The following is an 11477-nucleotide window of genomic DNA, read 5'->3' as shown; positions in this document are numbered from 1 at the left end:
ATGCATAACTATCACGCCTGAATGCTGAATGGCTATCAAAGAAGGCATCAATTATAAAAGAAAAAGTTCTATAGCATTATCATTCCTTTAAAGATTGTATCCAACGAGAGGGTGAGCTTCATTTGGCAATTCTGGCAGTAGATCGAGGATGTTAGGATGTAAGACAAAAAACTCTTATGAAACAAGATAATTTTAGAACACAACAAAGGTTAGAGGACAAAAAGAAACAAATATCTCAACTGTTTTATATATTAAGATGTTTACATGACATCAAACCGTTGACGCTTTGATGTATTCATTTTTTTTTTTCCTTTACACCATTCATTCTTTCTGCCTTTTATGGTATTGAAAAAACTTGTATCTACTAAAACCGGATACATCCTGAAAATTTATGTCGGATGGTTGGCATGTACACGGGGGATAATATTTCTACCTCTTTTTATTTCACAACAACATCCCGATAAATAACTTCCTACAAGTCACCTGCCACACCGTCTGTAAACTTCCGAATGCTTTGTTCTAGTTGCAGCATTTGCATTAGGACCAATCATTCAGACATGTCATCTTCAGCACCACTCGAATGGTCAATATCCTGGTCTCTAACAACTCTATGCATTCTTCCAAGGCCATCATCGTCGTCTAACATTCCCATCCTCGAATTCAGGATATTACCCCTTGAATTTGAATTTGAATTAATCTGAAAGTATAACCACGTCAAAGGCATACAGGCAGAATTTCAGACGAGATAAATAGTATGAACTTCAAACAGATATCTATATGACCATACCACTGTATCCCTGATTTCTATTGCAGCAGCAGTTGGCCTCTTCCTCACTGTTACTCTTGATGGTGCTGGAATATGCTCTACCTCATCAGCAGATCTTCCCTCGCTGGCTCGCTTCTTTCTTAAATTAATCTTTGTGGGAAGAGGCTGCAGCATGATGAGAAAAAGTGCAAGTCATACTGACTAAACAAAAGCATGCAATTGGTAACAAAAAACAAAGAAGAAATGAGCTGTTGACAGATTAAAAATTAACGAATCCAATTCAGGTTGCTACCACATAGCGAGCCGCATGTTCATCAAATGAAACAAGGAATGTTGTTGGGTCATTAGCATCATCACCTCGCACCTGTTTGACATGTCAATAAGAAATTTTTCATTGGGAAGTTAATGCTGGCTTGCTATGTTAACACCAAAAAATTTGAGGCACTTACATCCCAGTTGTACTCACGAACCCAGTTATATGAGATATCCTCATTTTCGTCATAGATATCCTTTGACAGCTATAATAATAGATAACAGATAAATATGCCAGTTATAAACATTGAAATATAAAATGTAATGTTTCAAAACTGCAATGGTGATGAGGATATATGATATTTGGAATTCTAGACTATAAGTATTTACCTCATTAGGATTAGGGGCCATGTATGCTAAAAACTTTTCTTGTTTAGCTGGATCTGAGCCTGTTGCCACACAAGCTTTCATAACAGCCTGGAACCAAAATGCACAAGCCTTGAAATTGGTAATACAAGGATAATTTTGCCCCAAAAATAACTTCTTAAAAAGAAACTTAATGACATGTGATGACAAATTATATGGTCAATGAGAAGCAAAGGTTCAAGAATAAACTTAATTATTTGACTGTCGGTTTATCTGAATCACACTTTTAACACTCCACTTCTCAATTAGTCCTGCAAATTCTTGTTCAATAAGTGAATACTGATCCTAATTGATACATAAATAACCTCCACGTTTGCTACTAGTACCCAGTTTTAAATTCCATAGATATTTCAGATTTTATTTTATTTTGCTGCTTATGTGCAATACACCTACTTATTAACTTACCCATGATTCACAGGCATCACGAACAGATTGATCCAACTTGCTGTAGAATTCTGAATCAGCTGTAGGAGCATTATCAAATGTTACAGAGACAAATTTATCTTCATACCTGGTACAATAGCATAAAATATCCAGTCAAAGACCAATAGAAATTAATTAGATGCAATACAATATACTATTTATAATTTAGCAGGACAACAGCCAATAATTTTTCATTTAAGAAATGCCATGAAATGATATTTGAAACACAGAAATAGCAACAAAGTCATGCTTTTTTTGTGCACAAATCTGCTGCATGTTTTACATTGTGCTTTTTCAAACCCAGAAAAAACTGAAGCTATGAGGTCAAAAGATAGGAAGCTATCAACGAACAGCTCCAATTGAACCCCATGTTACAATTGGACACTTGTATCGAAAAGATATTTTGTGCTTAGCCTACAAAGAGATATATTGAACACCGGCTGTGTTTTACTTGTGCAGCAACTATCATTTCTTAATTTTAGATTGGCATAAGACCACAACCACCAAACTCTTGTTGCACACCAAACAGATTTAGTAACTAAAATGTGGCTTGGCTACAAGCCCAGCCACATATTGAAGCATGTTTTGCTAACAATAAAATATCTAGAATTGTTCAAACTGTTTAGAAAGTTAACAAAAGTGATATTGTCAGATAGGTATATCTAAAATACATTCAAGTATTTCAGAAAACTTGTTCCATGCATTCCAAACATCAAATTTAAGTTCATTGGAAAGGACACTCTACAAGGAACTGTTTAATTCAACTAAAGCCCAATATGAAAGCATCAACCCATACCTGTCAAAATCAGGTAGCAATGGTAGAACCTCAACAGGCTTTAAATTTTTATTGGTTGCATGAACAGGAGGTAACTTGCTTGCTTCAAATGACGCTTGAATTTCCTTGATTTGACTCTCCCTGCAAAGACCGTTGATAATGGTACCATCACTATTTTCCCCTTCCATCATTTCTGCAGACAAGCTGATTAAAATAGCACAAACCTGTTATTGAGGTTCTCCAAAAGGTTACGGCCTACTTTCATTTCTCGCAATTCTTTTGCTTGTTTTTCAGTAAGAGACTGCAAAATACAAATGCATTTGATTACGATAACTCTATCAGCAACTTGCCAATTAAGTGACATAAGTATATGAAAACCATACCTGTTTGGCTGATTCCATACTTAAAGAAGATATGTATTGCGTTTTGACCAGCCAAGAAACACCTTTATCAGTGGGCCGTTCTTTTCTTCTTATTCCATCTCTTTTTACAGGGGTAACCGATTCATCATCACGCAATAATTCCTCATCTTCTTGAGCAAGAGGTGGTCTAACACTAGAAGCACTAATAAAAAAGAGAAGGGGATAAAGAGGATAGTCAGGCCTTGTTGCACCAAAAAGAGGAAGAAGAAAGAAAATAAGGCAGAACCAAATAAAAACATAGAGAGAGAGAGAGAGAGAGAGAGCAGAGAATACTTGTATACACTGAGATCAAGCAGGTCAAGCGGTATCCCAACATCTGGCTCAACAAAAAGTTGGGGTTTATACGTCTTCTCCAATGATGTGATTGTGTATTTTGTAAAACTGCAAATAAAGATACTGGGATTAATAATAATAGTTATATTATGAAAGTAAAGCATGACATCTGAGCCTATCAGAGAACGTTGATAATCAAACCCTTTCGTTTGAAAGAACTTGATGTCAAAAGTCTTGCAGAATCAGATTCGATAAAAATTAAACTTGCAAGTATTTGTAAACTACAGTAGAAGCTAAAAATTAAAAATACTAGAACCATAATTCCTAATCCATAAAAAACCTGCTGTCTCTACACTTGCTTCTATATCATCAATTTGAAGTTGCCAAATAAGAAAGTGCAGGGACCAATCATGGCCCTGTTTGGTCAATTTGCCTTGCTTGTCCATTGATGCAATCCTACACTCTAAAAGCTTCTCAACAATTTCTTAACCAAAAAAAAAAAAAACACAATATTATCATAGGTCAGCTTGTTTCAAGTATTTCATATGTCCAATTAGATGAGCATTACCTGCCCAACCAAAATTGTGTTCTCAAAAAATTTATGGTACCAACTGTCATTTTTCACATAATTCTTTCTCTTCCAATTCATTAAGCTTCTTCATGCTGATCTCATTAGTGCAGAAAATCACAGGATAAAATACATCATAACATTTTAGGAATAATAAATGCAACAAGCATCATCTTCTTTCTGATGTCTCATACAAAGTAGTATGCCATCATTGGCTTACTTTTTGACACCTGTTGAACTGGGATTCCTTTTTCAAACAGTTGTAAACAAAACTTTATCAATTTATGATTGAGGTGCATTCACTTTCCAAGCTTAGGCTACTATTATTTGTTTGAATTTGATCAATTCATTTTAGAATATAACAAGCAGTAAAATTTCTTCTCACAGAAATCATTACAGAAGTGTTATTTCTCAATCAAGTTCCTTTCCTTAATGTTTTATACAATGCAGTTAGATTTATGCCTCGCTAAACAGAGGACAATATAAGTACCGATCAAATAATTGCTAAAGTTGAAAAGGTGCATCTGCACTGCAAATCTGAAACTGGTTTTTGGATTCCTAACAAACACGTATTAATTGAATGCATAAAAACTTGCATGCTACATGTACATACCGATCTTTATCTCTCTTCAAAGTCATGAGCTTTGGTTGTGCACTTGGATCAGGAAGTTCATTCCGGAACCTTCAAAAAGCACACAAGTAAAAATAGTGTTGGCATTGATAGTAGGAAGCAAAGAACTTTATAATAGATGCAAGAATACCATTTCAAATCAAAATATTGCTTGCCTGCCCAATGGATCACATTAGCAAAACTAAAATTAAAAATTCAGTTCAAGATTCAATAATCAAGAAAAGCATTAGTGAAGATGGGTTTTTCTTTCAAAGTAAACATGATTAGAGAAGAAGGGACCTGCCCATTTACACAGAGTATTTTTCAGGTATTATCTGGCAATTCAAAACCATTGCATATAAGCAGCAGTTTCATGTTATCCCACTGTGTTTAGATCCATCCAGTGGAAACATTTAGAAAGACAAAAACAGAAAATTTAGGATCTATCATCCAAGTTAATTAATTCCTAGATGTATTGGTCCATGCAAAACTTCAAAATACCTAATTTCAAGAAAATGAACAAAAATTGTGAAACTTAATGCATTACACCTAATTATCCTATATCTACAGCAACAAACTATCATTAGTGATCTACAGGAGTTAAAGTACTAGCAAGAGCGGTAGCTGAGCAGCTGATCAATTTTTCGAAAGCAACATTACCATGCTCCAAAATTAACCCACTAAAGCAAGCTGCTACACATTCGACTGGCGATAATTTTTCCGTTACTTTCAAAGAAAAAAAAAAGAGAAGAATTAATGATTTGGACGCTTCTAAAATAAGTGAATTTGTGTCAAACCCAAATTTTATGTCAAAAAACTCACTTCAATTTGCATAAGAACGTTGTTGGCTTCTTCAACCTATTCTCAATCCTCTCCCCACCCAGTAGTGGAGTGGCCCTCCTATCCCCCATTCGTGACCCAACAATGGAACCATGCCCCTTCTGAGAAGTAAACATTTGGGTCTTTTGCAGAATTGTGTTCTGAGATTCTTTCAACTGTTGCCTATGCTTATCCTCTTGCCTTTGCTTCTCAAACTCCCTCTTTTTCCTCAACCTCCTCTCCTCCTCTGTCTCCACCCTCCCTGATGGCCCATTCACCTCCTTCCCGCCACGTGGCGCTGGTGGCTTCTGCAGCTTTTGTTTGGCTACATCACTATGACTTGAATGCCTATGTTCTCGCCTTTCCTCAGGCACTACCTTACCTCTTTCTGTGCCGCTGTCCTTAGGAGGAGGTGGGGGTGGGGAGCTGGGGGGTGGTGGGGGTGGTATTGAAGAGCTAGGAGGAGGAGAAGAAGGGGGTGGGGGCGGAGGTGGCTGCATTGGCTGCTGCAATGGCTGATGATCATACTGAGAATATTGTGATGGTGGGTAGTACATAGGAGGTGGTTGCTGTTGGGCTGGTGCTGGTGGAGGAGGTGGAGGTGGGTATGATGATTCTGGTGGTGGGGGTGGTGCATAAGGATATTGTTGGTGAGGTGGTGGGGGAGCGGCAGAGTGTTGGGCACGCGGAGGAGGATAATGTTGTGAGAAATTCTGCTGGATAGGAATTTGGGGATAGTTTGGGGGGAATTTAGAGGAAGAAGCTGCTGCTGCTGGCGCCATTTGAGTGTTGTTTTGAGTATACTGATTAGGTCTCTGCTGTTGCTGTTGCTGCTGCTGTTGTTGGAATGCGGATTGCGGAGGAAGTTGCCTATAAGATGCCATTGTGAATCAGCCCAAATCCCTAAAACCAAAATCTAGCCCCTAATCCTAACACAGAGGCAAACAAAATTCCCAATTCTGGATTTCTCTTATCCTGCTCTGCTTAAAACCAATCAAAGAAAGCCAAAAACAGAGATTTCTGTACCCAATTATTGATTTTGCAAAATAACAAAGCTAGAAACTTAAAAGTGTGAATTTGTACTACTCCCTTGCAGCTATTAGCTCCAATCCTACGAAAAAGAAATCTTTCCTCTGGAGAGAGAAAACACCATTGAATCATACAGATTTAAGCTTTCAAAACAGCTTATGAGGGATCTGGGTATCTAATAGACTGCATATATATATACACATATAGATGGAGAAGGAGGAGCTGATCACACAGAGAGAGAGAGAGAGAGAGCACATAGATATTGTGTGCTTTGGATCCGTTTGCAGATTGATCTAAGATGTACTAGGTTATGGTGGATTTAGTGAAATTTTATCGGAAAATTTCGGCCGAAAACGAGTCAAGCCTGAGTTCAATATTGGCAAAATTGGGATTTTTTAAATTACTCAGGAATATGCTGTTACTTTCCCAAATTGTAAACCTTCAACTTATTTTCATATGATTTTTACTTCCTTTAGATACTGATATTGATATCAAAAAGAACAATTCAAAGCCAGTCATTTGATTAATAATTTTATGTTGCATTATATATATATATATATATATATATATATATATATATATATATATTAATTTTATTAAAATATTTTTAAAAAGATAAAATTTTAAATTCGAATTTTATTAAAAAAAAATACACACAAATTTAAATTTCAGCGCATAAAAATTACTAATGCAATGCAAAAATTGTCAAAGGCCCAACATCTTCTACAATTTTGGTCTTCTTGAATTTTGTTATGAAGTTGGTATTTCCATAAGACACCCGAATCGTGAGCAAAGGAAACTGGGCCTCGACAAATTCCGGCAGCTTTTTTTTTTAGAAAAATTTCATTTCACTTCAATTAATATTTAAAAGTGAGAATTCACAAGTTCTTTAATATCTGAATTTTAATTCATGGATGATCTTGTTAATGTTTTTCATATAGTGGAAGACTTTATATTTAGGCTCGTTTGGATAGATTGAGAGCTAAAAAAGCACTTATATATTTTTTAGATGCTATAAAAAAATAATTCGAGAAAAGTTATTTAATTATTTTAAAATTTTATAATTAATATATATTAAATTTAATATTTTAAAAAATTATATATATATATATAAACATAGTTGCAACAGAAATACTAAATAGTAAGTATTTCAATCATTAAGTATGTGGATAGTTGAAATTTGAAATAATAGTAATAGCTAATCATTTTTGTCCCAAAAAGGATAGCATTACAATCTATCATTTGCTTCTGCATTACAACTGAGAAGGCCATTCTTACGGCTTATTGGTAGCCATGGAGCTATGAGGTGACACTTTCTTATTGTGATGGAGTTACGGTGTTTCTGATTTTAGGTTAAGATGGATGGAACTGTCCCTTTGGCTCGCGATACTTGGTGAAGGTGCTGCAAAATGATGGATGGGTGACTATGGTTGCTTCTGGTTCTAGCTAATCGAGTGTTGATTGATCTTCCTCAACTTCTTTTTAGTGGCGAGTAGAGTTAGAGGTGGCGGCACTTTACTCTCTTTGTTTACCTTGAAGGGGTTGCTTAGATCAGATCGGCATTGGTCAATTTGTTTGGCTATGAGTTTCGGTTTACCTTATTAGGTTGGGTTGAGTTTGTTGTCGGCCTTGTATTGTGGGGGCCTTTTGATGTTCCTTAGTTTTAATTTGTACACTTTACCCTTTGGGCTTTTGAATGCTCATTTAAAAAAAAAAAATCTGTAAAAACAGTAAAATAATTAAGGAGCAAAACTTTCATATCATTTTGATTAATGCACTTCGATATATAGCTGCTAAACCCAACATCCCTTTCATACTAGGGAGGATTACAGGGCTTCCGATACCAGAAACATTTTCAAATGTATTCCAGCCATCTCTTCTTCTGCCACTGATTTTTCACTTGGGGCGGCATGCAGTCTCAGCTGGCCCAACTTGCCTTGTTAGCTGAATAATTATGATAAAAGTAAGGATTAAACTATGAATATATATACAATTTTATGTTTAGTTCATAAAATAATACAACAGTTCCATTCATGAACTGAAAATAGCTAGATAAGCACCTGAAAATAGGCCTCAAGCTTCTTTCTTAGCGTTGCATATTCTTTCTTGAGTTGTTGGAATGTCCTGATGCATCTGCTTGTGTTAACATGGAGAAAACCATCAATAACATTGCATAGTCTTTGTGGCTACGCATGTAGATCGAAAATTTTGGGGAATGGGCTCGAAAAAATCTTTGCCTGTTCAATGGAGGAGATTTTAAGAAATAAAATGGAAAATTGATTATTACCCTTCTCCATTTCCTGCCCTGCAATTTTCCCTAAAGAAAGTGCACTCAGCTTTCACCTTTTTGGCTCCAATGCTACACCCAATAGAAAAGAATAGAGATAAAAAGATTGTTGTTTAAGCCAACACAAAATATACCTGATGATACCTTTAAATAAATCTATATTAGTTGTTTATTTTAGTTTGCCTCTCCCCCTTACCTTGAGCTACTTCCCTTGAATTGATGCATAAGGATATCTAACTTGTTAAAATCAAGGGGATTCCTCTCCCTGTAATGACACAAAAACATGCCACCATCATTACCTTACTTATTGGACTAGATAATAGAAAGGGGAGGAAAACTGAAGTTGTGGAAAGTAATAAGGGAATGTTTCCAACTGACAATGCTTGCTCTATGTTAAGGATTAGTCTAGCTGAATCCCTATAGTATAGTGTTACAACTTCCTCCACAAAATTAGGATTAGCATCATCTTGCAGTTCCTCAAGCTGGAGAAATTGTTCATCAAGAAATCCCTGAAAATTTGTCAGCAATTTTTAGATTTCCATCACAAGCAAAAATGGAAGACGGAAAATAAATAAATAAACAAGCATGCGTGCAACACGTAAATGCATTCTCAAAAGTGTGATATTCTTCATTCTCCCTCTTTCTCTTGAGAAAAACCTACGATCACCTGACCTGCGGTATAAAAGCACATGGTATCTCATATACATGCGGCTGCCTATAAACCAAGAATCCTGAATCGAACCCAAATTTGCTCTAGCTAATATTTGAACTCACATATGGGACATGCATCTTCACCATCCTAGACTCAAAATCTTTACTACTAGGCCAACCCTTGTGGCCTGTCTTTCCTACTCTTCTTGACTTCTTTAATGCAGCTTAAAAGTTGAGAAATGTCATGACCCCAGATTGAACTCAACTAGAGGTAGATAAGAACCTCATCAAGACTCTTATATGCACGCACACAATGAATATAGTTTCTTTCCAATAGAGAACTTGTTATCATTTAACACAACTTTTCTACAGGAAATTTTTTTTATAAGCAAAAATTTTATTAAAAATGATGAAAAATCAAGAAAAACTTGGCATACTCAGCTCCGACTAAACCTTGGTCGATAGTTTTCTCCAAGAAATTTGAAATCATGAAGTGTGATTTTGTAACTCATTTGAAAATGAAGAAGATAACTCCTGCTACAATCTTGGATATGCAATAAATTAAATAGATGTATAGCTCATGGCATGCAATGGCTATTAGTAATGTTAAGAAGTGAAAACCTGATCAAACAGAGGCTGCCTTGAGAGAGCAACTAGCCGATGCAACTGATTTCTCTCCATTTGAGAAAAGGATATTGGATAAAGCAAACAGAGAGAGAGAGAGAGAGAGAGAGAGAGAGAGAGAGAGATATCAGAGAGAAGAGATGAGAAAGAGAACACTTGCAGGGTTTGATTGATAATACAATACGGCAAGGGATTTATATAGTAGAAAAGAGAGAGACTGTCTGCCAACTTTCTGCCTAGAAAGAGCAAGGACTGGGGTTTCACAATGCATTTTAGGCCGGTGTAGTGTGAAGGAGAAAATCGTGATTTTAGTATCTAAGAGTATTAATTTGGGTATTGGGAAGTCAGAATTCTGATTCTATCAGAAATAAAAATATCATTTCTCCATAAAAAATATCATATTTTTTATTATATATAAAACAACGTACAATAAGATAAAAAATATCATGATTTTACGCTTTTAATATTTAGTATTTGTGATTTTTTTTTTGCCTTTGATAATAATTTTAAAATAATATTTAGTATTTTAATTTTAATTAAAATATTAATTTTTTATTTGATAATATAGTGTTTATACTTAATATTTAAATATTGAAAAAATAGTTTATATTATGAAAATCAATTAGTTTTGTAATTGATTACTATAACTAATAGAAATTGATTAGTATTAATAATTAATTTTTTAATTGATTTGTATTTTTATTTTTTTTGGTAAAATAATTAATTTTAAAAAATTTAACCGATATTAAATTTTTGGGATAAAAATTTAGTTGAATTGAGTTGAGTTAAGTTAATTTTAAAAAAATTTAGCAATTGATTTAAAAATCGGTTGTTCTTAATAATCGATTTATAATTAATTACTAAATCGATTGTTAATAGCAACTGATTTATAATTAGTTGCTAAATCGATTATTAATTAATATTAAAAACACTTTAAATATATAATTAATAATCTATTAATAAATCAATTGTTAAAATTTATTATTAATAGCAATCGATTTTAAAATTAGTTACTAATAAAAATTAATTTAGGGAATCGGTTATCAAATTAAAAAATTATTTTAATTAGCTCTAAATTTAGATATTAATTTATAATCGGTTGCTAAAATCGATTGCTATTTATAATAAATTTCTTATCAGTTATTAATAATAACAGATTTTTGTAACTAATTATAAATCGGTTACTAAAATTTTTCTCTCAAAAATTTACACCCAAATTTTTTTTATTTGTGACTAATTTATGAATTAGTAATCGATTTTTTTCTCTAAAAAAAATTTTCACTTAATATTTTATTTTCTTTTTTATTTATAACAGATTAAAATCTATTACTATTAGCAACTGATTTTTTTCCTCAAAAAATTTCTGTTAAATTTTTTTTTATTTTATTTACAACTGATTTGTAAATTAGTTGCTACCACCAATCAATTTTTGAAAACTAATTAAAATTGATTACTAATAGCAACTGATTTTTTTTCCAAAAAATTTTCTCCCATTTTTTATTTTTTGTTTTGAATTACAATCGATTTGTAAATTGGTTACTATTAGTGATTG

The 11477-nt window shown here is 33.9% G+C and overlaps 2 protein-coding genes across 4 annotated transcripts; both read right to left on the bottom strand.

The window, feature by feature from the left end:
* Positions 1 to 223: 223 nt before the first annotated feature.
* On the bottom strand, positions 224 to 6811 carry LOC110667673 (protein PAF1 homolog). Its single transcript, XM_021828627.2, has 12 exons — positions 5338 to 6811; positions 4519 to 4587; positions 3338 to 3445; positions 3026 to 3206; positions 2867 to 2943; positions 2664 to 2783; positions 1850 to 1955; positions 1409 to 1495; positions 1216 to 1284; positions 1059 to 1130; positions 788 to 931; positions 224 to 697 (listed from the first exon to the last, which is right to left on the bottom strand). Exons 1-12 carry the CDS (start codon positions 6216 to 6218, stop codon positions 548 to 550), a joined length of 2064 nt encoding a protein of 687 aa, XP_021684319.2. The 5' UTR covers positions 6219 to 6811; the 3' UTR covers positions 224 to 547.
* A 1298-nt stretch (positions 6812 to 8109) lies between these two features.
* LOC110635666 (histidine-containing phosphotransfer protein 4-like) lies at positions 8110 to 10199 on the bottom strand. Of its 3 annotated transcripts, none has more exons than XM_058149318.1 (6): positions 9923 to 10199; positions 9029 to 9159; positions 8847 to 8915; positions 8651 to 8722; positions 8424 to 8496; positions 8110 to 8285 (listed from the first exon to the last, which is right to left on the bottom strand). In XM_058149318.1, exons 1-6 carry the CDS (start codon positions 9980 to 9982, stop codon positions 8190 to 8192), a joined length of 501 nt encoding a protein of 166 aa, XP_058005301.1. In that variant the 5' UTR covers positions 9983 to 10199; the 3' UTR covers positions 8110 to 8189. The 3 variants fall into 3 exon arrangements, with proteins under 3 accessions (XP_058005301.1, XP_058005302.1, XP_058005303.1); XM_058149319.1 differs by having other exon boundaries at positions 8131 to 8307; positions 9923 to 10195; XM_058149320.1 differs by having other exon boundaries at positions 8143 to 8299; positions 9923 to 10197.
* Between the last annotated feature and the right edge of the window lie 1278 nt (positions 10200 to 11477).

The sequence above is a fragment of the Hevea brasiliensis genome, chromosome 6, assembly GCF_030052815.1.
Source record: "Hevea brasiliensis isolate MT/VB/25A 57/8 chromosome 6, ASM3005281v1, whole genome shotgun sequence".
Lineage (NCBI taxonomy): Eukaryota > Viridiplantae > Streptophyta > Magnoliopsida > Malpighiales > Euphorbiaceae > Hevea > Hevea brasiliensis.
This window is presented reverse-complemented; position numbering and strand designations above follow the sequence as displayed.

Bases quoted from the DNA above. Each gene is read 5' to 3' on its own strand.
- LOC110667673 (XM_021828627.2), bottom strand. From the start codon at position 6,218: ATGGCATCTTATAGGCAACTTCCTCCGCAATCCGCATTCCAACAACAG. The intron at 1,131-1,215 runs GTAAGTGCCTCA...CATGTCAAACAG, and splicing joins TTCGTGAGTACAACTGGGAT to GTGCGAGGTGATGATGCTAA. The intron at 932-1,058 runs GTAGCAACCTGA...ATCATGCTGCAG, and splicing joins AACATGCGGCTCGCTATGTG to CCTCTTCCCACAAAGATTAA.
- LOC110635666 (XM_058149318.1), bottom strand. From the start codon at position 9,982: ATGGAGAGAAATCAGTTGCATCGGCTAGTTGCTCTCTCAAGGCAGCCT. The intron at 8,916-9,028 runs GTCAGTTGGAAA...GTGTCATTACAG, and splicing joins CTTAACATAGAGCAAGCATT to GGAGAGGAATCCCCTTGATT. The intron at 8,497-8,650 runs GTAATAATCAAT...TAACACAAGCAG, and splicing joins AGGGCAGGAAATGGAGAAGG to ATGCATCAGGACATTCCAAC.